At 39.2% G+C, this 25,039-nt stretch overlaps 1 protein-coding gene across 1 annotated transcript in view; it reads right to left on the minus strand.

Annotated features, from left to right (window-relative positions):
- Nucleotides 1-5,684: 5,684 nt before the first annotated feature.
- Nucleotides 5,685-25,039, minus strand: part of LOC134812135 (cysteine-rich motor neuron 1 protein-like) — a 28,264-nt gene continuing 8,909 nt past the window's right edge. Inside the window, exons 10-24 of the mRNA XM_063819352.1 lie at nt 24,930-25,037; nt 24,609-24,710; nt 24,401-24,496; nt 23,871-24,158; nt 23,470-23,577; nt 23,118-23,213; nt 20,816-20,911; nt 20,456-20,560; nt 8,685-8,795; nt 8,369-8,542; nt 7,994-8,157; nt 7,649-7,817; nt 6,940-7,019; nt 6,627-6,737; nt 5,685-6,357 (exon numbers count right to left, since the gene is read on the minus strand). Of these exons, the coding sequence (XP_063675422.1) occupies nt 6,211-6,357; nt 6,627-6,737; nt 6,940-7,019; nt 7,649-7,817; nt 7,994-8,157; nt 8,369-8,542; nt 8,685-8,795; nt 20,456-20,560; nt 20,816-20,911; nt 23,118-23,213; nt 23,470-23,577; nt 23,871-24,158; nt 24,401-24,496; nt 24,609-24,710; nt 24,930-25,037 (1,955 nt within the window). The 3' untranslated portion in view covers nt 5,685-6,210. The remainder of the gene's footprint in view (nt 6,358-6,626; nt 6,738-6,939; nt 7,020-7,648; nt 7,818-7,993; nt 8,158-8,368; nt 8,543-8,684; nt 8,796-20,455; nt 20,561-20,815; nt 20,912-23,117; nt 23,214-23,469; nt 23,578-23,870; nt 24,159-24,400; nt 24,497-24,608; nt 24,711-24,929; nt 25,038-25,039) is intronic.

Genomic DNA, 25,039 nt, shown 5'->3' on the forward strand with positions numbered 1-25,039 from the left:
CAATAATTACCACACTCTAGTTTACCTAACTCCAATACTGAGTCATATGGCCAAATAACACGATTTAAAAATGTATACAATTTACGTTAGCCATAGCCAAATTAGGTAAACTAGCAGGAACCCGTATAACCCTAAAATGGTGTCAAGACTCAAGAGACTAAAAGAATTATTACCTGTTTACTTCGCGTTTTTGACACCACTTGGGGGTTCAAATTTTGGGCTCTAAAACTCCTATTCCTTGGTAAATTTTTTATTATTCATGCTGATTTGCAGGCCATTAAAGCATTTGACCCAGTCAAAAAAAGTTTCAGTTGTATATCTTTTAGTTTTACGGTTTTTGCAGAAAGTCGCGTTAAAGTTGATGCCCTGGTGTCAGTAAAATGGTACGGATCCAAATATATCGTTTTGCTTTATATAGTAAGATATGTTGCAGTAAGATATATAATAAGATATGTTGCCTCGTTTTAACTGACCACTAAATACTAAGTACTTACGAGGGAAGGCATGTTGGTTAATGGATTAGGATATACCTTATCGGACCTTATTTGGACGGACATTACATGAACGGACACAATTATGAACGGACATTAATATGAACGCTCGAAGGCATTCAAAGCCATCAAAAATCCGAATTTTTTTCAATATTTTTTGACGTTTTTTAAATTTCAGCAAATGATTTTTAAATCCATTTTTTATACAGTAAGTAAGAAAAGCAGTCATTAAGCAGTAAAAATGTTAAAATATGTGTACATGATCAGTGTCTAATATATCACATATCATCTTCATCAAATGGGTTTTCGTGCATGAAATAGTCCATGCTTAAAAGCATCAGTGATTTCTAGCTTTAGGGAAACCTTTTTTTTTAATCAAACTACCCCGGTCCTGCATTTCAGTGTTAACTTTTACAAGCCATTCGGTGTGAAGTGGTTTTATCTTAGACAACTTAAGGTTAACCTTAACATCACGTGGAGCTTTCCCAGCACTTTGTTTCATATTACCTCCCCTGAGTAATATGAGCTATAACAACGTCGGACAATGTCCTTGGCAACACGATTTACCGTAATATCTAGAGGCTGGAACAAGTTTGTCATGTTGGCGGGGACTAGTTCATGAACTATGTTGTTGAGTGCCATAATTTCGTTGACTTTTTTCCGCCAAGTGACCCTTGAATTTGAAAACATTATATACTAGTAAAGTTTTCTGTGCCTCCGGCAGACCAAGGAGAACCTTTCCGTCGTTAACTTACGGCACAATAAAGTTCTCAAATTAGTTGTCATATTCTGGACAAAAAGTTCGAAATGGAAAAAGTTTTGAAAAAATTTCAACGGACTTTAACTTGGACGGACATTAATTGAACGGACTTTATTTGAACGGACATTAAGATGAACGCTAGGGCCTCCAGCGTTCAAGTAATTTCCGTCCAAATAAGGTCCGATAAGGTATACGTACAAATGACGCATGTCACTTTCTTTGTCAGAAAATATCCCCCATAAATCAAACTATACGGGATAGTTTGATTTATAGGGTCAACTTTCTGTATAATAATTAATATTTGTGGTATTAAACAGGAATTAAACAGGAATTAAACAGGAATTAAACGTGAAACAGGAATTAAACATGACATGACTAAGGAGAACACTAACGAACTCGTTTTGGTAATACAAGAATTCATAAAGACGATCAGAACTCTAAAAATCGAGAGAAAGCTATAAAAATAAAATCTTAAAAATTAACCGCGTTACAAATTCACGAAAGAGAAGACAAAAATCGAATATAATGATTTAAATACGATTAAAAAGAGTCATGGGGATTTGATAATGAAGATGAGTAGGAGACGGGAGGTGATGAATAGGACTTCTTTTCAGGAGGATTTCGAAGGTGAAAGGATTCTGTGAGGTACTTTCCAAATTCTGTTGCATGGAATGAGTTCATGATGGCCCCATATTCTTAGAGCATTATGAGGCTTTTAAGGTTGTCTGAGAGGTTGGACCAGAGGGAGTTGTAGCTGGGGCATTCATTTATGACGTGGTCCTCGGTTTAAAGGATTGGTGTTTCAAAGAATGGTATTTCTTCGAATAACCGCATGACGTCGGTGTCTGAGGAGCAGCAAAAGCGACATGTTTTCAGTGCAGTGTTGTAGCGATCTCCATTCTCCAGTGTGGCGATAATATACCACAGCCGTGAAAATCTGACCTCTAAATACAAAGCTCTTTATAATAATTTTACTTTTACATGTTTCAAGTTCTCGCTTTTAATGGTCAGCTATATATAAATATACCCAGCAGCACCTTGATTCTGATCTTTCAGAGATATATATATTAGAGTTGCATCAAAATGTGCTAAGTACATGGTATTTATTGAACAGCATGCGAGCCTTTGTTTTACCAGCGTAGCCTTTTAGCTTAGAAAATCTTATACATTGCTGCTCGAGCTTTCTGTTTTATCAGCGTTGCCTTTTAGCTTAGAAAATCTTTTACATTGCTGATCGCTTTCTTAAATATTTGGTTTGATCTTATCACTGACTTATTAATGCACTACTAAAACAGTAAACGTGATTTCGGGGGTAATCAATACCCACATCTAAATTTAAGTGATATAAATTGTCGTAGATTATCGATTTTGCAGAATATTGAACCTGGAAAACCGATCAGATTACGAAATCTTCTAAAAAGGGGATGAAAATATATTCGCAATGGCCAAAATTGTACAATGTACAAAACATATGCCACGCACTACGCAGCAAATGCATTCTATCGCTCTGAAATTCTATTTCAAGATTTATTGTAGTAAATCTCCATTTGTCAGACTATAATATCATTTCGGGACATAACTTAACACATTTTATAAATTTGTACTTCATCAGTCACGTTCAAATTTAGCTCACACAAGTGGTATAGTTACTTACAGGTAATTATTTTACTTTGGATTTGTTAGTTGTCCGCTGTCAGGCTAGGTCTACCAATTCAGACAACTGTGTCAACTTGGTTATGTAATACAAAAAGCAGACAGTCAGCAATAAACAATTATTGTGAGATTAAAATTGTTATCGAATATGACAGCTCCAACAAATGTCGTTAAATAAAATAGCTTTTATTTGTAATAGAAGTAAGCTGCATGTAGTAGAAACATAATTGGGAAATCAGGATCAAATATGATCACACGTAACGCGCGCAAATAACATGTGCTCTATCCAATGCGAAACTAAAAGTGATGAAAATAAGAGATTAATCGACTGTAGAGTGATTTAGCGCGACCGGAATCTTTATGAACATAATAACTTGGGGTCCCCAGGTTGCAGGTTATAGTAATACATGTAATTGTATTGCGCGAGCGATTTTCAATTTCGCGCGTCCTGAAAATCGAGTCTACAAATTTATCTCCTCCTACAATTTTAAAGCAATCACCCTGATCAAACTTTCGAAATATGTTCTACGGATCATTTAAAAGAGATGAGCCAGACAAAATTTTTTTGATAGGCCTTTAAACATTTTTATTTGATTTTTATCTTGGACTTTCAAAAAATCGTCAAAAACGGCCCCCTTAAGGCTTAATTAGCGTTCTGCATTTGAATTCAATTTGAATTCAAACAACTAGTGGACTAGAAGTAAAGATGTTTTATGAAAAAAGGAGAGTATGACTTTGCTTGTGCAATAATTAAGGGTTTGTTTTTATAATTAATAGTTAAAAATTTGTTCGACTACACCCCCAAACCATGTATTTAGGTACAATAACGACCGAAACCTGAAAATTGAGTAAGAGAGTCCTTTGAACTTTGAACTGTTTGGACTTTTGCATGGAGATGTGGGAAGGTTAAAAACCCCCATAAAGGGGAGACCCCGTAGTGGTAGCCCAACTACCGCTCTGTTATGCTTGCTTTACAAAAACAGTGGGTATCATCAAGGCTCAAGACAGGAGACTATGCCATCAGTTGGTTGATGTTCAACGGTTCGTTCGAAAAGTACATACCCAAAATCGAAAACAGGTTCAACAGACATCCAGCGTAGTATCCATTTCGGGAACGAAAACGTTAACAAAGGCCGGAAAAGAACAATCACCTCTGATAAAATTACGACTCTTCTTATAAGGTCAGGATGAAGAGTCTTGGAGTTGAGGAGAATACTCGTGAAGTCTTCTCCTATTTATCGGGGAGCCACTTGGTCACCTCTGACATCATGCTCGTAGGTGACCTAAAATGCTCGTACAGGTGGTGTCAACCTTAATCCCAGTGACAAAAGACTGGATGAAAAAGAAGAAATCGAATGCACCCAGACCTTGCCGAGCTGTAAAGATTTGTACTATATGAAAGAGGTAATAGATTCCTTGACCTTCTGGGCAAGCTTGTGTCCTCAATCTATTGAACGGCAATGTTCATTGGTGCATTTTTGGTGAGCTTCACCTGCTATCAGTACAACGGACAAGTGTCGTTGACTTCATAGCAGTTTCACCGAGCATCTGGGAATATGGTGAACGGTTCAAAGTTCTTTCCTTAACTAACTTATCAGATCACAAACCTTTCCTCTGTCAACATACTAGTTAGAATCAATTGTTAGCCTATGTATTAATTCAAGAGGCTTCTTAAGATGCACTAAATGACCGAAAATGGGATGAGAGATGAATCGGCCCACCCACTGTTATGTAATCTAATTGAAAAACGCAGCGATACCACCCAGCGAAGATTTTTGTGACTTCAAAGCCTGTGGGTTCAACAGACGAATATCTCCGATAAAGAGCCAACGGATCAAATACAAAATTACTTGGGAATGTGTAACTCTAGCAGTAAAAACTGCCCGTAGGCCCCATTTAGTTGCTCGTTTAGCTCAGTCAGTCAGGGATAGTTATGGATATGACTTGCCGATAGCTTGCTACGACGACGGGCCAAATGATTACCCTCGAGGTATTAGAGAATCAGAGATCGGTTAGCTCAGTATCCGTTATTGACGTACGTTGTCAGTGACGATGAGGATCTGGGAATAGCAGAGGGGAGAAACAAAGCCCTCAAAATGGTTGAAACAAAATATTTCTTCATTTTGGATGACGACGTGATGTTTATGAACACAACAAACATGCAAACGCAAACCATGATTGACATTTTGGACACGACCGATGCCACACTTGTTGGTGGTCAGCTACTTGGAAGGGCAAATTTTGCAGCTTTAATAAAGTTTGGATATTTCGGTGGAACCCTCAGAAGATTGGGATACTTCCCTGGAACTTGTGCAAAACTTAACCAAACCGTTCCGAACTACCCGCGGTGTTTGAGATGCGAGCTTAACTCAAATATTTGGATGGCAACTGACTTACTGACTTAAGGCGGCTTCAGCGTCTGAGTATTGATGCGCTGTCTCCATAGAACTCTATCCGCCATAAGTCTGCCCATTTCTCCAGTGTCGTTGAAACCCGTGTCAGCTCGTAGTTAGGCTATCAACATAAGTCATGGCTGGTCTTCCCTACTCTGCACCCCATGAGTTGGATGGCAAGGACAGAGCCTATCCCACAAATCGGGAGATGGGATCCTGAGCTGAAGGTTTTTTAGCACCTTCCACAACCCTATCAGGGTTAGGAAGGTAAAACCATGGGGTGCCCTACATAGACTGAATAAAATCTGGAAATCCAAACTTTCTAAATTTTCAGCGGAATAAACAAAAATTGTTTGAGTCATACTTTACAAATATACGTACCAATCATTTATTATAAGCGTGATAACATATAGTAAATGAGGATGTTACAAAAGGAATTAATTTAATGTAGTTTGAGGAGTCCTAACTCTCCTCACGTCCAAGAATGGCGTTTCTTTTGTCGTTAATTATATAAGCGTGATATAACACTCTCGTCAACAGATATAAAAGTCTTATTTTCTGATCTAACATGATATTATAATAAAACATACTTGAACTTTTATCATTTTAATCATTTGTATTCTATCGTCAGCTCAAACAACTTATAAACATCATCTTCATGCTTTTTGTATCTAACAGTAACATAAATCTAATAAATCTGTATCTGTAACTCTGTAAGTCAAAACTATTACAAACGTATAGTATAGTATCGGTAAAACAGAGAGTACTTCTGATATTCTACAATAATATGATCTGTTTTTACTTTCCACTAATCAAAATCTAGATTTGTCAAAATTTCTTGGTTCGACATTTCAGGGTGATTCAAAAAGAATGTTCGTATTTTTAAAATGTTTTAAAATTTTACAACATTCCATTAGTATTTGTTGCAGATCTTCTCCTCGTAGTAATCGTATTCCGGAGATGGTCCCTTAATTCTGAGGGAGATACAATCGGAAGTTTGGAAATTCTTTGGTTTCTTCATCTTCATTCTTACAGCAGCCACACCATTATTGACTCTGACCTGAATAAAGTACATAAGATTAAGTTGGGCTAGTTGCGTTGCAATTATGTTTAGCAATAGCCACTTAGATGATTGATGCTTTCTTCATTTCATGTTTTCACTGGGCGCCGCTCAGCCTGTCATTCCGCCGCATTATAGCCTGGGGTCCCGGCTAGGTAATTCATGATTATTATATTTTTTGTCGCATCGATATCTGTGAGAATTAGCCGATAAAGTGATAACGCGTTTATAATTGATTTTACAATCTTTTCATTATTTTATAGGTTTACCCTGGCTTTTGTAGCTTTGCTGGAGGACTTGATTGAGCTGATGGTAAAGTCAGAGGGATCGAGTTTGAAGATACCTCGCTTCAGGTCCAGTGGCTTACCGTATTTCAGCGCCTATCAAAGAATGATTTAGTACGATAAGGTATTATCTTTTAATAATTATATGTAAAAATTGGAAATGTCATTAAAAGATTAAATACGTTAACCTATACCTATTCTATTGACCATGGGTCAGGTTTATTAACAACATATCTGGGTATTATTAAAGTATTAACTTAGGTTAACCGTGTATCTAACCACAACTCCGTTTACTTACTGAAACTTCGAATATCAGGGAGATGGTCTTTTTGGACCAGCTTGCTTTTATATTGTCCTTAAGCCTGTACTCAAATGCGGCTGAAATATGAAGTTAATGTAATTAGTTAAATTCTCAAGTCACGTCCGCCTGAAAGTAAAATTATTAGTTTAAAAATGTGTTATAACTGTATACAGTGCTTACCATGTAGTTACCATGTGGTTACCCATCATACCAAACTTATATAGTTTCACTTTCACTTCTCTCAAAGTCAATAAAGCACAGGCCCAAAACATGATTTCATCTCAAAATTATGGTTACCTTATCCGTTATCGGTCATAATTATCACGGACATTGCTTTCACGCTGAAGACCTTAGCGTGAATAATTAAGTCCGTGAAAATAATGTCTGTGGCATTAAGGTCCGTGAATAATAAAGTCCGTTAATTATTTCCATTAATTGTAATATGGGTGTCCCTACATATGCGTAGATATATGTGTAGCCGATTACTATATTAGTTTATTAGTATACTTATAAGACAAATATAATCACTCCTCAGTCACATTCAAGTGTTCAGCAAAAAGAGTAAAACACTTATTAAAAATCCCCAAAAAATTTTCACAATTTTTTGGAAAATTTTGGGCGGTCATGAGCGTGAATAATTATGTCCGTGAAAAATTTGGTCCGTGAAAAACGTGTCCGTGAGAATTATGCCCGATAAGTTATTTACCATTATAACAGAAGAGCCCAGCGACTTCGTTAAAGGCGCAAGGAAGCTTGGCATCAGTGTAGCGGGTGACAGAGCAATGTTGGAAAAGGAAGTCATCGTCTCTAGGACAATACATTTGGGTGAAGAGGAAGTCCACCCTGTCACTCTGTAGAGACACAGCTCTGCCGAACTGAAAGGGGAAACTTTAGTATTACATGAAATACGTGGTGTGTCTCACTTTTGAGCATGGACGCACTTTTTTTCTTCCGTTGGCATAAAAATCTGCTTTTTGTGGTCTCACAATTTTGCACATAAATATGGATTATGATACCTTCAACAGATACCGATTCAAGTTGGAATTCTCACATTATATCCATGTTGTTTGCAGACAAGTTGAGCCTCTCTATCACTCCAGCCGTCATCACAGAGCAGTCCCCATTTATCAGCAGCTCCAGTTGAGTCTGGTGTGGCTATCTCCAGGATGTAGGTTCCAGGGGCAGCTTGTTCCACTAACCTTGTTCTGATGCTCACTACGTGGAGTGTAAGTTTACAAATTAGAAGTTATAGTGACATTCAAACCTCACAATACTGCAATAGATATAAGCATGAACAAAAAAGTATGCATTTTTGTTAATCCTCAGCTCTGTTCTATGTTCATTAACACTTTAACAGGATTAAAATGCTCCCAATCTAAAAACACATTTGCACATGACAGTTAGCTACGATAGTTCAAATACGCACATTTTTCACAAACAGGGTAGACAGCCTGGCCTATCTTGTTGCAGAAGGCAGTGTTACCACTCTCCTTCTGGAGCCTGTAGCCATCGTCACACTTGAAGGTGTAACTAGCGTCCTTGCCTGTCCCTGCTTTGTCTACAGCTTTGCCGTTATCAATGTAGGGTTTTAGCTCACATACTGGGAAGTAAGTGGTTAGCTGCAAATAAACTGGTGGTGTGCGCTAAATACTGGGGACGTTTGTAGTTGTAAAATATGGTTTTACAGTAAACTTAGACTAAATCCTATTCCATGTTTAGTATGATTAAAAGCTGTTACAGACCTTCTTTCTCGCAGATGGGGCAACATTCTCCCTCCTTGTAGACAGGTACACAGTCTTCCTCCATTTGCCAACAGTCGGCTACCGCACAGGACTGCTCCTTCTCCCCTTCGCCTGAAATTTTAACAATCAGCTATTATATGACGGCAACTAACCGACCTTAGAAATAATACACTACAATCGTATTAATTGCGTTATATTTCTCTCGTTTTTTCGATTCTGGAAATGAACTACCATACTGAACTTTGGGTCATATAAAAAGAGTATAATCACACAGTCGATATAAAAGTATTGTACATCACAATTACTTTAACAATTGCATGAACTGCATGGCAGAATTGATCAATGACAATCATCATTACTTTTGGCATAGAAAAGTTTTACAAGACAAATGAAAATAACATGAATCAGGAGTTTCTTTCCAATTCGAATATTCTGACACATATTTGATTTAAACATTTAATGACAGTAAAAATCTCATGTGGTAAACATAAAATAGCGAAATTCTACAAAGTCCCAATGGTCTCCGGAGATCAGAAAAATCTTTGCTGGTTTAATTTATTCAGTCAGTTTACTTCATTAGTCATTCAAAGAGAATATTTCGAAATTTTTCTGTATCATCAAATTTCAGGACATCACGATAAATCTGTGACTGTATTTGCCTGACTGTCAAAATCATCCTATGCTAGCTTCTGTCACTAATCTCTTCATCCTTGGAGACGCTTGCACGACCGGAACTACATGTGACAACGACTGTATAGAGATTGCAGGGGACGACGACCGAGCCTTAAAACGGTTTCGAAGAACCAAACTCACGCGTGTCGCTGTATTCAGATGTTTCAAACGGCCATAGTCCCTGATATTTCCGGTCAAAAATAACTTTGCAAAGAGCGCGAACCTCTTGTTTGTGAAGGAGTATATCAGAGGGTTAGCAACGAGGTTGAAAGATAAAATGTACATGTTCATAGCATTGACGTAGCGGGGAATATTTGTAACTCCGGCAACCGGAAGGGCAAAGAGAACAACAGAAGGGATATATGATACTATGTAGACCCAGCAAATCAGGGATATCGTCTTCACTGCTTTAAAGCGAGCGTGCTAAATCACTCTACAGTCGATCTTCGAGATTGTTCTAAAAGGGCCCCCGACGGTTGTAACCAACTTCAATCGATGTATTTTCGGACGCTGATTCCGAATCACCCCCCATGACATAGGGTTAAAATGCTCCCCTGACGAGATATTGGCGAAAAACTGTCTCGATCACGTGATATGACCGTATAAGGAAGTTAGTCTAATTTCTCGTTAGGGTTAGGGTTTCAGCATATGTTTTTGTTAAGGATCGGGTTAGGGTTAGGGTTGGGATCAGATTAGAGGGTTAGGGTTTCGAAGATTCGTTCAGAACTAGCTAGAGAACGGGTTGAAAAAGTCACGTGACAGTCGAGTGTAGAGTGATTAATCATCATCCGCTTTAAAGTTACTCTCTCGGGTAGCAGAGTCTACGATAGCTGAATTAGCGTACACTAGCCGGAGAATGATGATGTTTGCTATCACTGTGATTATTGCTGGGATAAATAGATAAAATCCAGATATCATCCTCAATATCCGAAGGTATGTGGATACGCTATCAATGTTGTCCCAATCGAAGGGGCTGCAGTTCAAGTGTGAAGGTTCGTACTTTATTGTCGGTTTGATCCCCGTCAGACCGATCAGGGAGGTAACGTAGAATATCCGGCAGTTTACAAGAAGCCCGACTGGTCCATGGACCACTGGTCTATGGACCACTCTAGGTGGTCCATGGACCACTGGTCCATGGACCACCTTATCACTGAATAAGTGGTCCATGGACCACTTTAACAAGGTCCATGGTATCAGCAAGCACTTTAGCTTCCATTATCATATGATCCAATCATACGGTAGACTTCTTCGCTAAGATTGCAAGATGTCAGTATTAACTACGAAAAACGTCGCAGAGATATATAAGATGAATTGTGGTACACAGCCATCGTCGTTTTCGATATACAAGACAGATACTTGTACACCACTACTGTGTTTTCAATATGAGCCACTCACTACACAACGAAATCCATCGGATTACAAATACTGATGAGCATGCAAGGGATTTCCTCTTTCAACGTGGTATTCTGAAGTCCTCTCTTTCCTGTCCTGGCTGCTCTTCTGCTATGAACCTTGTACCCTGCTCCTCTAAGAAGTCCTCAGACCTTCTCATCTGGCGGTGTTCACCCTGCTCAAGGTTTAGGAACATACGAACGGATAGTGTTCTCTCTGGACAGAAGCTCACCTTCTCACTATTCCTACAGCTGGTTTTCTACCTCAGCATCAAATCCCTTGCAAATGTAGCTATCTCTCAGCTCATAGGAGTATCAGAGAACACCATCAGTGACTGGAAGACCATGATACATACAAGAGTAGCTGACTTTCTGGTATCCAATCCCTCTCCTCTCGGTGGACCTGGTGTTGTCGTGGAGATGGATGAGGCCAAGTTCGGAAAACGCAAGTACAATAAAGGAGCTTACAGAGAAGGGCAGTGGGTGCTTGGAGCTGTAGATCGGAGCAACGGTAACTGTTTCCTACTACCCTGTCCGAACAACAGCAGAGGTGCATCCACACTACTCCCTCTGATTAGACGCTGGATCCTCCCTGGTTCTGTTGTCTATACTGACGAGTGGGGAGCCTATAACAGCCTAACTACCGCTGGCTACACTCATCACACCGTCAACCACTCGATCCAGTTCGTGGACCCGGCAACAGACAGTGAGAAGTATTGATTTTTTGCCATCGACCACAGTCTACTATATCCTTCAACTACATATTTGTACCCTCCACTACCCTACTATGGTTTACACATCTGACAAGGACAAGAGATTGAACAGCATCAATTCCTGTGACCCAATCTGCAAACCCTCTACTCCTTTGGATAAGTCGACTCAACGAGGCAGACCGCTGGTGGTAAGCAGAGCACACCCCAACTTCTGCACACACTGTGGTGAGCGCCATGCCTCTATATCCTGCGCTGCTGTGGATCCTGTCAACATAGACGCTCCTATCCCAACTAATTCTACAGCTCTCCCTGTCCCTCCTTCCAGATGCCCCGACTGCACAGTGCTGAAAAGAACGGGTCCTACAATTACAGTCCTTGATGGTGTCGAAAGAACCGTCACTATCACAGAACGAAAGCTCTGCCCAACCCACCTTGTTGGAGACTCCACTGCTCCTCCCCCTTCCCCTCCTTCCCCTACCTACGTTCCGGATTCTCCTCCACTCCCACCAACCTTTATAGCTCCAGAGTCCTCTGCTCCTCCTTCTCAAGTCGCAGATACAGACCTGGATTTGTCTGTGCACACTGAGCAGATTCTCGAAAGATTAGAGAGTGGTGACAATCCACTGAACCTGCTACCTAGAGACCCCTCTCGTCTACCTACCTCCCCAACTGTCGACTCTCCCCTCAACCTCATCGAGATACCGCCTCCTCAACCACTACCAGAGAGCTCGGCAGGACCTATCAGACGGAGGAATACCACACGGAGGAACATGGAAGCAGCAATCCATCAACAATATCCTCTTGTTTTGGAGATGGTGAAGAGTGGGACGAGCGCAAGGCAGGCTATTCAGCAGATTCAGATGCCCAGATCAACGTTCTACAAGTGGCGTTTTGTTGCAGAAATGAAGCTTGTCGACTCCTCACACTATCATCACCTAGCTGATCAGTTCAAGGGAACCAAGCTGTGTGATCAATGTAAATACTGTTTATTTGAGGACTCTGCCTCTCTCAGAAAGACAGAGGAGATGAGGAAGAGCTCCGACCTTCTCCCTCTATCTATGTAAATTGTATGTTATTTACTTTTGTAATACTTATTATACATATTGCAATCATAAAGATGCCAATTTCAATTGATAATAAAAAATTAGATATAATCTTCATGAGTTGACTTATGGTGGTCCATGGACCACTGTACCTTGGTGAAGTGGTCCATGGACCACCTATAGTGGTCCATGGACCACTGGTCCATGGACCAGTCGAGCTTCTTGGAGACTGCCGAATATCCAGACCCCAGAAAGCACCATCTTCAGACGTGAGGGTTCCATGGGGCTGTTCAGCGGGGACGCCAGGACCCTTACCCTGTGACATGACATGATCGCAATCAACATAGCCTCACAACAAAACGGGATGTATCTGAGTATCCCACAGTAACAAACAAACGTCCCCAACAACCACCGTTCTGTTGCCAAGGTAACTAACATTGGTATAAACTGGAGGAATGTAGCCAACATGTCCGCCACTGCCACGTGCTCGATCAGGATCACTGAGTTTGGCTCCATCCGGATAGCATTGTATTTGAGGGATCCTAGAAGTACAAGTGCGTTTCCTCCCAGACCGGAGATTATGACAAGACTGTTGTAAACAAGGAGAAAGGATTTGATTCCAGTGTGGTGCTCTCCCAATACATTGTCAAGGGCGGTGTGGTTGAGGATACTTTCCTCATCGACATTCCACATTCCTTCAAAAATTGTCAAGGTTACCTTATTAGCTTATTGAATAATGTCATTTTAAATTTACGATTGAGGGGCAGAGATACTGTAAAAAAGAATTACCGTGAAAATTAAAAATCGAATGTACTGTTGAGTGTTGGCAACGTAAGTCATTAAGCCTTAAGGTAAATTAAAAATGGATCGCGACTTAAATTCTAGCAATTTCCGTGTTCTTGTCCATTATAAGATATAACATCCGGATCTGATCGATGAATAGTCATCAGAGATCCAGGAATTTCATGAATATACCACCAAACGAAGGCCGATTAAAGGGTTCCTTTTGTTCAGCTAACAATTTTAATGAACAAAAGGAACTCCTAGATTACAAGCTATGATGGCTATTTGTTCAGACAAGATGTGGCACTGCTCAATAAACAGGGACATAAACAAACGCACAGTCATAAAGCAGTCTGCAGGGCCACGTGAGAAGGTAAAAGTACCTATTAAGTATTAAACCAAATAACGCAGAGTTGTATCATATGCTGACAACTGAAAGGAGGAAACAGAGCGGCCTTAACAACATAAAATATATTACAATTAGAAGAGAGCAAAGGAGAAATCTTTCGTCAAGTTACCTGATTGTCTTTCTGCTTATGCTGCTGTCTATGTCCAGAAAATAGAAGGATAAACACAATCAGGTAACGTGACGAAAGATTTCTTATTTGATCTCTTCTAATTGTATTTGTAGTACATTTTATGTTGTTGAGGCCGCTCTGTTTTCTCCTTCCTGTCGTCAGTACAATTATATGATATAACATTGTTCAGGTTCTATGAGGTTTCAAACTGGATTGAAATAAATCTAATCTTCAAGAGTATTATACCCAACATTGACCGGCGAACTGATAGCTACTTCAGAAGCAATGAAACTACAATCTTTTAGATAAAATGAGTCATAGTACTTTCAGCCGGAGCCATCATAAGTGACATAAATCTAAAAGATAGTATGGTTAGTTTCTAAATATAAACTCAAACTCTGAAAAGGAAACTGCCGTGAAATATGAAACATCAACAAAAGGACCAATTATTTTTAAAAATAATTTATGGAAAGCCCCTCAGACAAAATAAAAATCAATTATGCAATAAAGGAATCTAATCTTAAAAGGGTTTGTACTATTCATTCCTGAGGGGCGGAGGGAATTTAAGGCATGTATATATCGGTGCTCCTTAACATCTAAACTACTAGGACTTGAATTTTCTAGGATACACACTGAAACACTATTGTTAAAATTTTTCTTCTGAGTCAGTCCATGCTCTATATGGAGGTGGAGTCCTACGCAGTTTGAGTCATCATCCGTGTCAACCTTTTGCCCTAATCTAATCTTATAGTCTCAATTACGAGGGTAGGTCAAAATGAACAGTGAACACGAAAACATGGAATGCAATTAAATCAAATCAAATTTTGGAACGTTAGGTGACCTGAAACACAACAGCACCTCTAACTACTTCAACACATTTCTACAGGTATGTACCTCAAGTATGTAACTGAAGTATGTACCTCAAGTATGTACCTCAAGTATGTACCTCAAGTATGTAACTGAAGTATGTACCTCAAGTATGTACCTCAAGTATGTAACTGAAGTAGTTAGTCAGTGACTAGCCGGGCTTAATAATTAGTTAGTCTGGCCAGAATTTAGGAAATTCCAACAAGGAAAAGGCTCTTATCAATATCAGGAGAGGAATTATTCAACGTTTCAATGTGACAACATCGTATTTATGATCTCAAAAGATTTCTCAAATTATTTGTTATAAATAGTTCAAGGGGGCTATATTTATGAGTCGCATTTGAACTTGATTTCTCTTGGAGAATTTCTCTTTAGACTCTTAACTTGCGAACAAATTGAAGCAGCAAACTTTAGGCTAGAATAAAGTTTCTAGCCTAAAGTTTGCTGCTTCAATTTGTTCGCAAGTTAAGAGTCTAAAGAGAAATTCTCCAAGAGAAATCAAATATTTGTTATATAGTAGTGCTTATGGGTTCTAAAAATGTCGGTGCGAGTCAGAGTCAGATCCAAAATTTCAAAGTTGCAATTTTTAGATGAACATTTAAATAACAATAGCCATATAATCTTGCTCAGTCTTGCTATTAGTATTACTTCTAATAATATATGGCGGCGTTTAAACCGGCATGAAAGCATCCAAAGCTTCGTACTGTGAAATATCAGTCCACAACAACTATAGTACTCTAATTAGTCTAACACTCGGGTGCAATTATTATAGCGGCTGTTTACACATCAAATCACATCAGGTAATGTCAGCTACAGTAGACATTCGATAGCTTAATAATTTAATTATTTGCAGTTGCAGAATTAGTTTAAAGTTTTTATAGAGGAAGCTAATCGGATTTAATAGTATGACCTCAATTACTGTCACTGGCCTTAAAAAGCCTGTTGGCTCCTACGACTGTATAACTACGTACAATCGTTGTATTGTTGGACAACCATAGCTGTACAGAATCACGATGAAAATACGAAATTGAAATCGAAAATCCTCACGCAGACTTTATTAACTTGTCCCAAGTATAATAAACGTTAATTTTGACGTACACGACTATGAGGTCAAGCTGCCTTTGTAGAATCTTGTAAAGAAGCAGCACGAAATCACGTGAATACATACTGGCAATAGCTAATTCTAACGTTAACCTACTATCAGTTTTATTTTTTAAGTACAGTTAGCATAATATTTTAAAATATCACACACGCACGCTGAATAATTTTGCTGGGGCGGTTATTTGACTTAAAATGTTTTACAACTGGATCGTGCTTGTAACTTTCATAAACTGTATTATAACTATATTGTTTAAACGGGTCAAATGCAAAGAGGGAGATTTTTAAAAGTTGTATATTATTATTTTACAACGAAGCAGTTCATAAGTTCATACTAATTAAATAACAACAAAGCTCTTGCAAAATTGACGATATTTAGTTAATCAGTACTAGTACTACTACTAGACGGAGATGTTGTAATTAATAAACAAAGAAAATGAAAATGACTGTAATCACCTATTTTCATGTCGTTATTGTGGCGTGCGTGTGTTAGATCAATACACAATATGGCCAGTTGGTAGATCACCGACCGGCTATAAGCCGGCTACTAACCGGCTATAAGCCGGCTTATAGCCGGCTACAATTTTTATAGCCGGCTATAAGCCGGCTTATAGCCGGTTAGTAGCCGCTTACATTTGTTGTTGAGCGACGGCTATTAGCCGGTTATAAGCCGGCTATTAGCCGTTTTGGTATTAAAAGTGGTTATAAGCCGGTTACAAGATATTAACTCAACTACATCGTACTGAACGATAGTCAGGAGCCGGCTATAAGAAATTCAGTGAAAACGGCTATTAGCCGGTTATAAGCCGGCTATTAGCTGTTTAGGTATCGAAAGTGGTTATAAGCCGGCTATAAGCCGGCTATAAGCCGGTTATAAGATATTAACTCAGTTCAGTACGATGAAGTTAAGTTAATATCTTATAGCCGGCTTATAGCCGGCTTATAACCACTTTCGATACCTAAACGGCTAATAGCCGGCTTATAACCGGCTAATAGCCGTTTTCGCTGAATTTCTTATAGCCGGCTCCTGACTATCGTTCAGTACGATGAAGTTGAGTTAATATCTTGTAACCGGCTTATAACCACTTTCGATACCTAAACGGCTAATAGCCGGCTTATAACCGGCTAATAGCCGTTTTCACTGAATTTCTTATAGCCGATACCTAAACGGCTAATAGCCGGCTTATAACCGGCTAATAGCCGTCGCTCAACAACAAATGTAAGCGGCTACTAACCGGCTATAAGCCGGCTTATAGCCGGCTATAAAAATTGTAGCCGGCTATAAGCCGGTTTATAGCCGGCTTATAACCGGCTTATAGCCGGTCGGTGATCTACCAATTTCCCCACAATATAGATTAATATAGATTAATACTTTCAACACTACTATAGATTAATATAGATTAATGCTTTCAACACTACTATGTAACAAATAATTTTAGTAAATGGCATTCAACATGGCCGCTGGATTATTGATGACGACTGCTTATAAAGATAGACGAAACTATTTTATAAAAGGCTGCGAAGTTTGTGACGAATTGGAATCTATTTATTGTATTTTTCTGAATCTGGTGTAGTATCATTGCTTCATTGGCTTTATTGAAATGATGAATGGCCCAAACACACAATCAATCACATTAATAAACTTTCCATGGACTATCAGCCAAGCTTACATTAAATATATTATAATAGTGTTATAAAACGTCATATTGTCACTCTAAAACGAACAGGTACTGTTCTCGCGTTGCAGTATAAAATACAATATAAGAGAAAGACTATGAAAGTAAAAAAATCATCAGGTTATCATCAAAACTGATCACGATCCGGAAGTTTATCGTAAAATACTCATAAGCTCATATAATCGACTTAATAGATGCCCAACCTTAAAAGATCAGGATTGGAATCTTTCTGACATGAGTTCATTGAATAATATCACTTTCAATTATAAGCCCACATTTTCCGTAATCGTTTTCAACTACCCTTAACTTATCAACCTCTTTCGGAAACAGTTGTGAGCAGCCTGGATTAAAGATGGTTCTGATATGAGCAGAGGGCAGCTGACGGGTAAATTATTAAAAAAGTGTAGCTTGTCGTAGTTGTGGGCTTATAAACTTAACACCAGCGCCACTATAAAAATCACTGACAAATATTTTTATCAATATCAGTTTAAAACAAAATATTGCAACAGAATAGATTGAATAGAATTCTTTTGTCTTTTTGTCTATTCCTGCCCAGCTATAAATGGAAAACAATCAGAAACCAGAATTTCGCCGCGGTTACATCATGAACGATCAATGAAGAAGAAATGAGTGCCGTAGACACTTTTGTCTTAACACAATTAGGATCGAAAACAATAAAGCAATAAGCAGTCCAAATTTTGGGCATCCAAAACTATGAACGGCCCAAAATAATAATCATGAGCAGTTATAACGGCTAAATTGCTCAAATATAAGGATCGTTTTAAAAAATGCATACAGTACTATATATGGCTACATAATATTTACACCTAAACTCCGAGAAAGAGGCGAAACAAGTGTAGCTCCTGATCCTCTCACAAGTCAAAGTGTCTCACTAACTGAGATTTATAAAGTTACTGTTAACTATAATAACCGCATGTAAATGATATAATGAAAGTATCGTGGTACTGCAGGTAATTGAGCGAAACTGTGAATTACATAAAGAGATCCTGTAGGTTCATTTCCTCCTGAGACTTTTGTTGATAAACGCTAGCCATAATATTTTGACGCGCCCCCGCTCTTGGTGTATTAATTAAACCGTGTAATTATAATATATGAGTGTCAGATAACAGGAACAGCACATGTACTCAAGGTACAGTGGATATGAAATTTCCCGTTTGGCTGGCACGATGGCTGGCTGACGAGTGAATGCAGCTGCCTTCCAGTGGATAAGAAATTTCCCGTTTGGCTGGCACGATGGCTGTCTAACGCGTGAACCAGAATGCAGCTGCCTTATATATATACAACTATGCGGCGAGATATTAGCTCGTCATGTTGTTGATTTGTTGCGTTTTGATTTTTGTTTAGCCTTGAAAGTGAAAACGAACCGGCTAATATCCATGACTCATTTACTGAAATTAATTGTGCTGCATATTTGTGTTAAGAGTGAGGTTTAGGTCTCATGGAAGATCAGGAGGGCCAGGGGTCGAATTTCGTGAGAAGACATGTCGAATGGTCACATGCCGAACCCACACATGACCTTCATTTTGATTTTTCCATGCTTGCTTATATAAGTTGTTTTTATCCGTCCACGTTATTTTGATTTCTGTTCTTTCCATACTGATAGCAGAATTTAAATGACGTCTAAGCTTAGTCTAACTAATTCAGCAGCAGAATGTCTCTGAAGATCAGCAGGAAAGAGGTGAAGATAATCTCCACCAAGAATGAGCTGCTAGAGATGGTCCAGCTTCTCAATCACGGAAATCCAAGTCAGGTTGCAGTAAATGTAGATGGTGATGAACCTTCAAGGGACGGAACTGTGGTTCTGCTTGCTCTCAGTTGGAATAGCCATGCGACTTATGTGGTCGATGTGCAAGTAAGTTTACTTTATCAAAACAATAGGCATGGCATATAAGTTTTATTAGTATGCAGTAATTATTACACTAGAATTAGTATTTGTTCATACGAAATATAAGTGTTTTGTTATGGCTATAAATATAATAGCCGGTGCCATTGTACTAATTTGCCGAACGTACTTCATCCTTTCTTTTCCCAGGTGCTAGGTTCGGCTGTTTTTACCACATCAGTAGATACAAAGGAGTGTCAAACAAGTCTGAAGAAAATGCTAGAAGATGAAGCTGTACTGAAGATCTTTTTAGACCCAAGACCAGATTCTGATGCCTATACCATCATTATGGGATTCATCTTAAACACTGTGTCTGTCTTCAGTTGGCAGAAATAGCTGTAAGGCGGCAAGCTAGACCTACCTTACATGGGTATGTAAATGGGGGCAGAAAGATAATCTTAGCATACGGAGACCTTGATTCAGTAGAGCTGCAGGAATATGTTGATATTGAGGGGAAGGGAAAACAACTCATATTCCCAGATCAAGGAGGTTCCTACGATAACTTAACCAGGCGGCCACTCGACACAGTAGCTGCACAATACAGTGCTCTGGCAACTTCATACCTTGTGCCAGTGTATATGAATCTGGAGACAAAGCTGACCGAACCAGGAAAGAAGTGGGTGAGGGAGGAGTCGATAAAGAGGGTAGAAGAGTGCTTGCTTCCAAAGTTCGGGGGACGTGGCAAGTTCAGGGCCTTAGCTCCCCCTCACTGGAAATAGACTGATTTGCATATTATCTGCATATTTTAAATATTATCTGTTTAGGGGCTTGCGACGTTTTGATATTATCACTGACAAATAACCACAACCGAACGGGATTGTATATGTGCCATCACAGTGCTTAGAACTGATTACAGCCATTATTAATATTCCTTAACTGAACCTCATTTCGACTGTCGTACTGAAACCCCTTCGACTAGTTACAATTTCCCTTTATAAAATTGTATTTATACAATTTATTTATACAAAACATTTTTCAAATATCCTTATATGGATATTTGAAAAATGTTTTGTTCCTGTAACTTCCAAAGTTCCAACAGCAAGATGTTTTCTAAAACTCTGGTATACAATATCTTTAAAATTATCACAAACGTGAGAATAAAGTTACCGTTGAGTCCACAGTAGCAGAAAGTACAAGCGTCTGGTTTCCACTCGTCACCAGGCTGGTACTCGATAGTTTTACCTCCGTCATACATCTCACACGGCTTCTGACCTGCATATGGGTGGAATTTATAATTTGATCTACATTTTTGATTAAAATTTGATTTGATATTATTAAAATATTGTAACTTTATATTGAACACGAAGTTTTAGAAGAAGGCTAAAAGTATTTATTCTTATTACCATTACTGAACTAAATTCTTAAATTATTAATTGTATCTGCAATTTGTCGTGATTATTGGATCAACTTCACAATGAATGATTAATATAGATGGTAATTGAATATGTTATTCAAAGAAAGTCTCACAGATGGGACAGCAGGCGTCTTCAGAATAGACAAATTCGCAACCTTCCTCGGGTTGCGCACAGTCCATGGCCATGCAAATCTTCTGTTTAATGCCTCCTGAAGGGAAACCGGTCAGTATATTATAATAATTTCATTCCGGCAATACACTAGTGCATCAACAAAAACATCAAAAAAGGTAAACAACCCTTACTAACACCAATTATGAAAAACATCAACCGGTCAAGATAAATAGCAACAAACAGCCATAAAAAGTTTCTCCGCTTGATATCTGTAAATTTAAATTATCTAATGTCCACAAAGACGACAAGAATTGGGCTCTTAGAGTTGCAGCAGATCTGGAAACAGCTGCTGTCCATGGCCGGCAAAGGGAAGTATGGCAACGGATAAAAACACTGTCCGGTAAGAAGAATCGAAAATCAACTGCTGTAAGAGACAAATCCGGGAAGTTGATTGCTGATCCCTCTGCTCAGAGAGAGAGATGGGGAGAACATTTTTCGGAGCTATTAAACCCTCCTCCCACGAATGCGGATCTGTCTGACCTGGACCATCTTGAAGTGGTTCCATGCTTTCCTTATCTTGGTAATGGTGATGGTCCCCCCACTAGACTTGAGATTTTAAACTGTCTCAAAAAATTAAAGAACCACAAAAGCGCTGGGATCGACGAAATCTCTAATGAGCAGTTAAAGTATGGGGCAAGTGGTCTTGTGGATAGGATGGAGAAATTGTTCTCTAAAGTTTGGAATTCAGAAGCAGTGCCTGACGACTGGTTGAAAGGCATCGTGATAATTGTACCAAAGAAGGGTGATACCTCTCATTGCTCCAATAATAGGGGGATCACTCTAAGATATACAGCATCTAAACTGTATCAAATCATCATTTTACAACGCATGAGTGACGGTTTAGAAAGTTTGCTACGAGACAATCAGTGTGGGTTTAGAAAGAACAGATCATGCATTGATCAGCTTTATTCACTCCGCACTATTATACATAACTGCATTGAATATAATATCCCCCTGTATGTAAATTTTGTGGACTTCAAGGCAGCTTTTGATTCCATTGACAGGAATTATATTTGGAAAGCTTTCAGTCATTATGGCCTGCCATGTAAATACATTCGAATAATACAGGCATTCTTTAATGGAACTGTTAGTGCTGTTAGACACAATGGTGAACTATCAGAATGGTTTGAAGTAAGTTCAGGCAGTGGCCAAGGAGACATTCAGGGTCCCCCACTTTTTAATGTCTGCCTCAATATGGCTGCTGAGAGAACAGAAAGCAACAAAGTGGTGTCCCATGGAGCGGTTCTTCAAAGATCTATCAGTCCGCTTGTTGATGATATCACTGTGTTAGATACAGATTATGCAGATGACATGGCTGTACTGGATAACAGCGAGGAAGGTCTTCAAGAAACGACTGACCTTTTGTGTATGTATGGTACCCAGGGAGGTCTAAGAATCAATGGTAAAAAGACTGAGGCTATGGTCATTGGTAAAGCAACCTCTCAACGGCCATACACGAAAGAAGCCACAGTGAACATCACTGTTGAAGACACGCCAGTGCAGCAAGTTAGTGACTTTACGTACTTAGGTACAATTATATCCAGCGACGGTACTATCGACCGTGAGCTGTCAGCTAGGATTCAGAAAGCTTCCGGAGCCTTCAATCAACTGAGTAATATATGGAAAAACCGCAACATCCAGTCTTATACAAAGATCAGGATTTATAAGGCAGCGGTTTTGACAATATTGTTATATGGTAGTGAGGTTTGGAACACAACCAAAAAGCAGCTACATCGCTTTGAGGTGTTCCATCAGCGTAGCTTGAGGAGAATACTTAGGATAAGATGGCTCGATCGGGTTAGAAACACTGAAGTGCTGGAGCGTGCAAAGATAAATCCAGTAGAGACGTACATAGGAGCAAACCGCCTGCGTTGGTTTTGCCATGTCACCAGAATGCCAGACACTAGGCTTCCTAAGTACCTGCTTAATTGGACCCCTGCCCATGGGAGAAGATCTAGGAGCCGTCCAAGAAAGAACTGGAGAATATGTTTGCTGGAAGATGCTGCAGCGTTTACAGGAAACACTGACATAGACCTAGAAGGAGCGAGCGAGATGGCTAGTGACCGCAAACTTTGGAGGGAGATGATACGCCACAAACGGGAGTTCATTGGTGCAGGCCACTCGAATGATTGAGGAGACCTAATCAAGTACAAGTAAGTAATGTCCACAGAACAATGATAGAACATTGAAAAGGCAATTATTTCATGGAAAAATATGTTGTTCTTAAAATGTGTATTGTATACCTTCTCCCTCGATACATTCGCAACTCATACAACGGTCTGGTTTCCAAGACTGCCCTATATCGTAGGTTTCATTCCCAAGTGAGCACGGATCAGAACCTGCCATTATAAGCTTGGTTAATATAGCGGTAGGATTGCAGATATTTGTAAAAATATGTACAACTATAATATGATAATACTATTATATAAAACTATTTAAACTATAAACCTGTACCGCCCTCTCTCTCATATACATATATTAATATATACTTGGCTAATATATTAAAGGCCGCATTTAGCTCTCTTCCAAGGTTTTACTTTCGATTTTGACAAGCTATACGAAATACAGTGAAGGTATTTTGAAGGTTTTACTCACAATACGGACAGCACGTTGTCTTATCGTCATAAATAACTTCTGATTCTGGTCCACAAATTGGTATGCTACACGCAATCTCCATACACTCGTTTCTGTAGCCCGTTTTCTCTGGAGATTTGGTTATTAAGGAAACTTGGTGTAAAACGTTGTACCAACTTTGGATATAATTTCGATATTTGAGGCGTATCGATGATATTATTAGTTTTGCCGGCTTTAGCGATCGTCAACTATCAATATAAAAGTGTTATCGACCATAACAATATGTTTACAATTTATCAACTTCTCATGGTATGACTCAAAACACGCCCCATGACGTCACAGCTAATTTATCTATGAGCGTGAAGTAAAGCACTATGACGTCACATAGCTCCCAACCTAGAGTACAGAAAACATCTACCTACCATCTCGGACACAGGTGCAAGTACGGCACGGAGTATCTTGCCACGGCTCGTTCTCCTTGTGGAAAATCAGCTCTCCATCCTCGACTGAGTAACAAGGTTTCAGACAAAGTGGGCAGCAATCTCCTTTCAGCTGTACTACTTCCCAGAGGCAACCGTCGGTGCTGGCACAATCCACTAATGAACAGTCGTCCTCGCATCTTGGACAACATTCTCCAGGCACATAATAGGGTTTACAGTTAGGTCCAGGAAGCATGCAACTCATCATGGCACACATCTGCTTCTTCTCTCCTGAAGAGAATTAGATTAAAGGGAGTAAGAGATTGCTCTTCTTATTACAAAACGTCAGTACAAATATATTTTAGAAATACAAACAAATAATTATACGTCCAAGCGGCATTTATCATCGTTCAAACATTGCTAGGGATCATTAAACGCATGATAACCACATATGGATATTAAATCATGAAAACTAAATACTAGGCTCAAGGTAAGGATCTCCTAACAGAACAACGTCTCTTGAAACCACTAACCATCTTCCTCATAACATTGGCAAGAGGTACAGTCGTCCGGTTTCCAGGAGTCACCGATCTCGTATCCTGTTCCTCTGTGTGTACACTCGTCAGCACCTATTTTTATCAGGGTTACACACTGATTTATTTTAACCAACGACTGAATCTTCCACACTAAAAGCAGAATTGCTGAAAATATTTTGAACCCGATCTTTATTTCTAAACTTACAAGAAGGACAACAAGCATCTTTACTCCATTTGAGTTCTCCTGTCTCACAAATGGGGATGTCACAGTAGATCTTAGCACACATCTGCTCCATCTTACCGTCGCCTGAGTGCATGTTTTGGTATTAAGGGCGCATTTTGTTGAAGGATAAACCTTTTTAAAACTGAGAACAGTCTGAGATTTGATTGATGGAATTTCGACATAAGACATGAGGAACGATATGTTAATCACAGTTTACTGGGCGGTGCTCAGCCTGTCATTCCGCCGAATCTTCAATCTGTTCATGAACAGAAAAGCCTGAGGTCCCCAGGTTAATCACAGTACCTGTTTCAACACAGTGGCAAGTTGTGCACGGGTCTGGGCTCCACTCGTCTCCTGCTTCATATACTTTAATTTCTCCCTCACTTGTTTTGACACTGCACGGATTAGCACCT

The sequence above is a fragment of the Bolinopsis microptera genome, chromosome 3 (assembly GCF_026151205.1).
Source record: "Bolinopsis microptera isolate Bmic1 chromosome 3, MBARI_Bmic_1.0, whole genome shotgun sequence".
Lineage (NCBI taxonomy): Eukaryota > Metazoa > Ctenophora > Tentaculata > Lobata > Bolinopsidae > Bolinopsis > Bolinopsis microptera.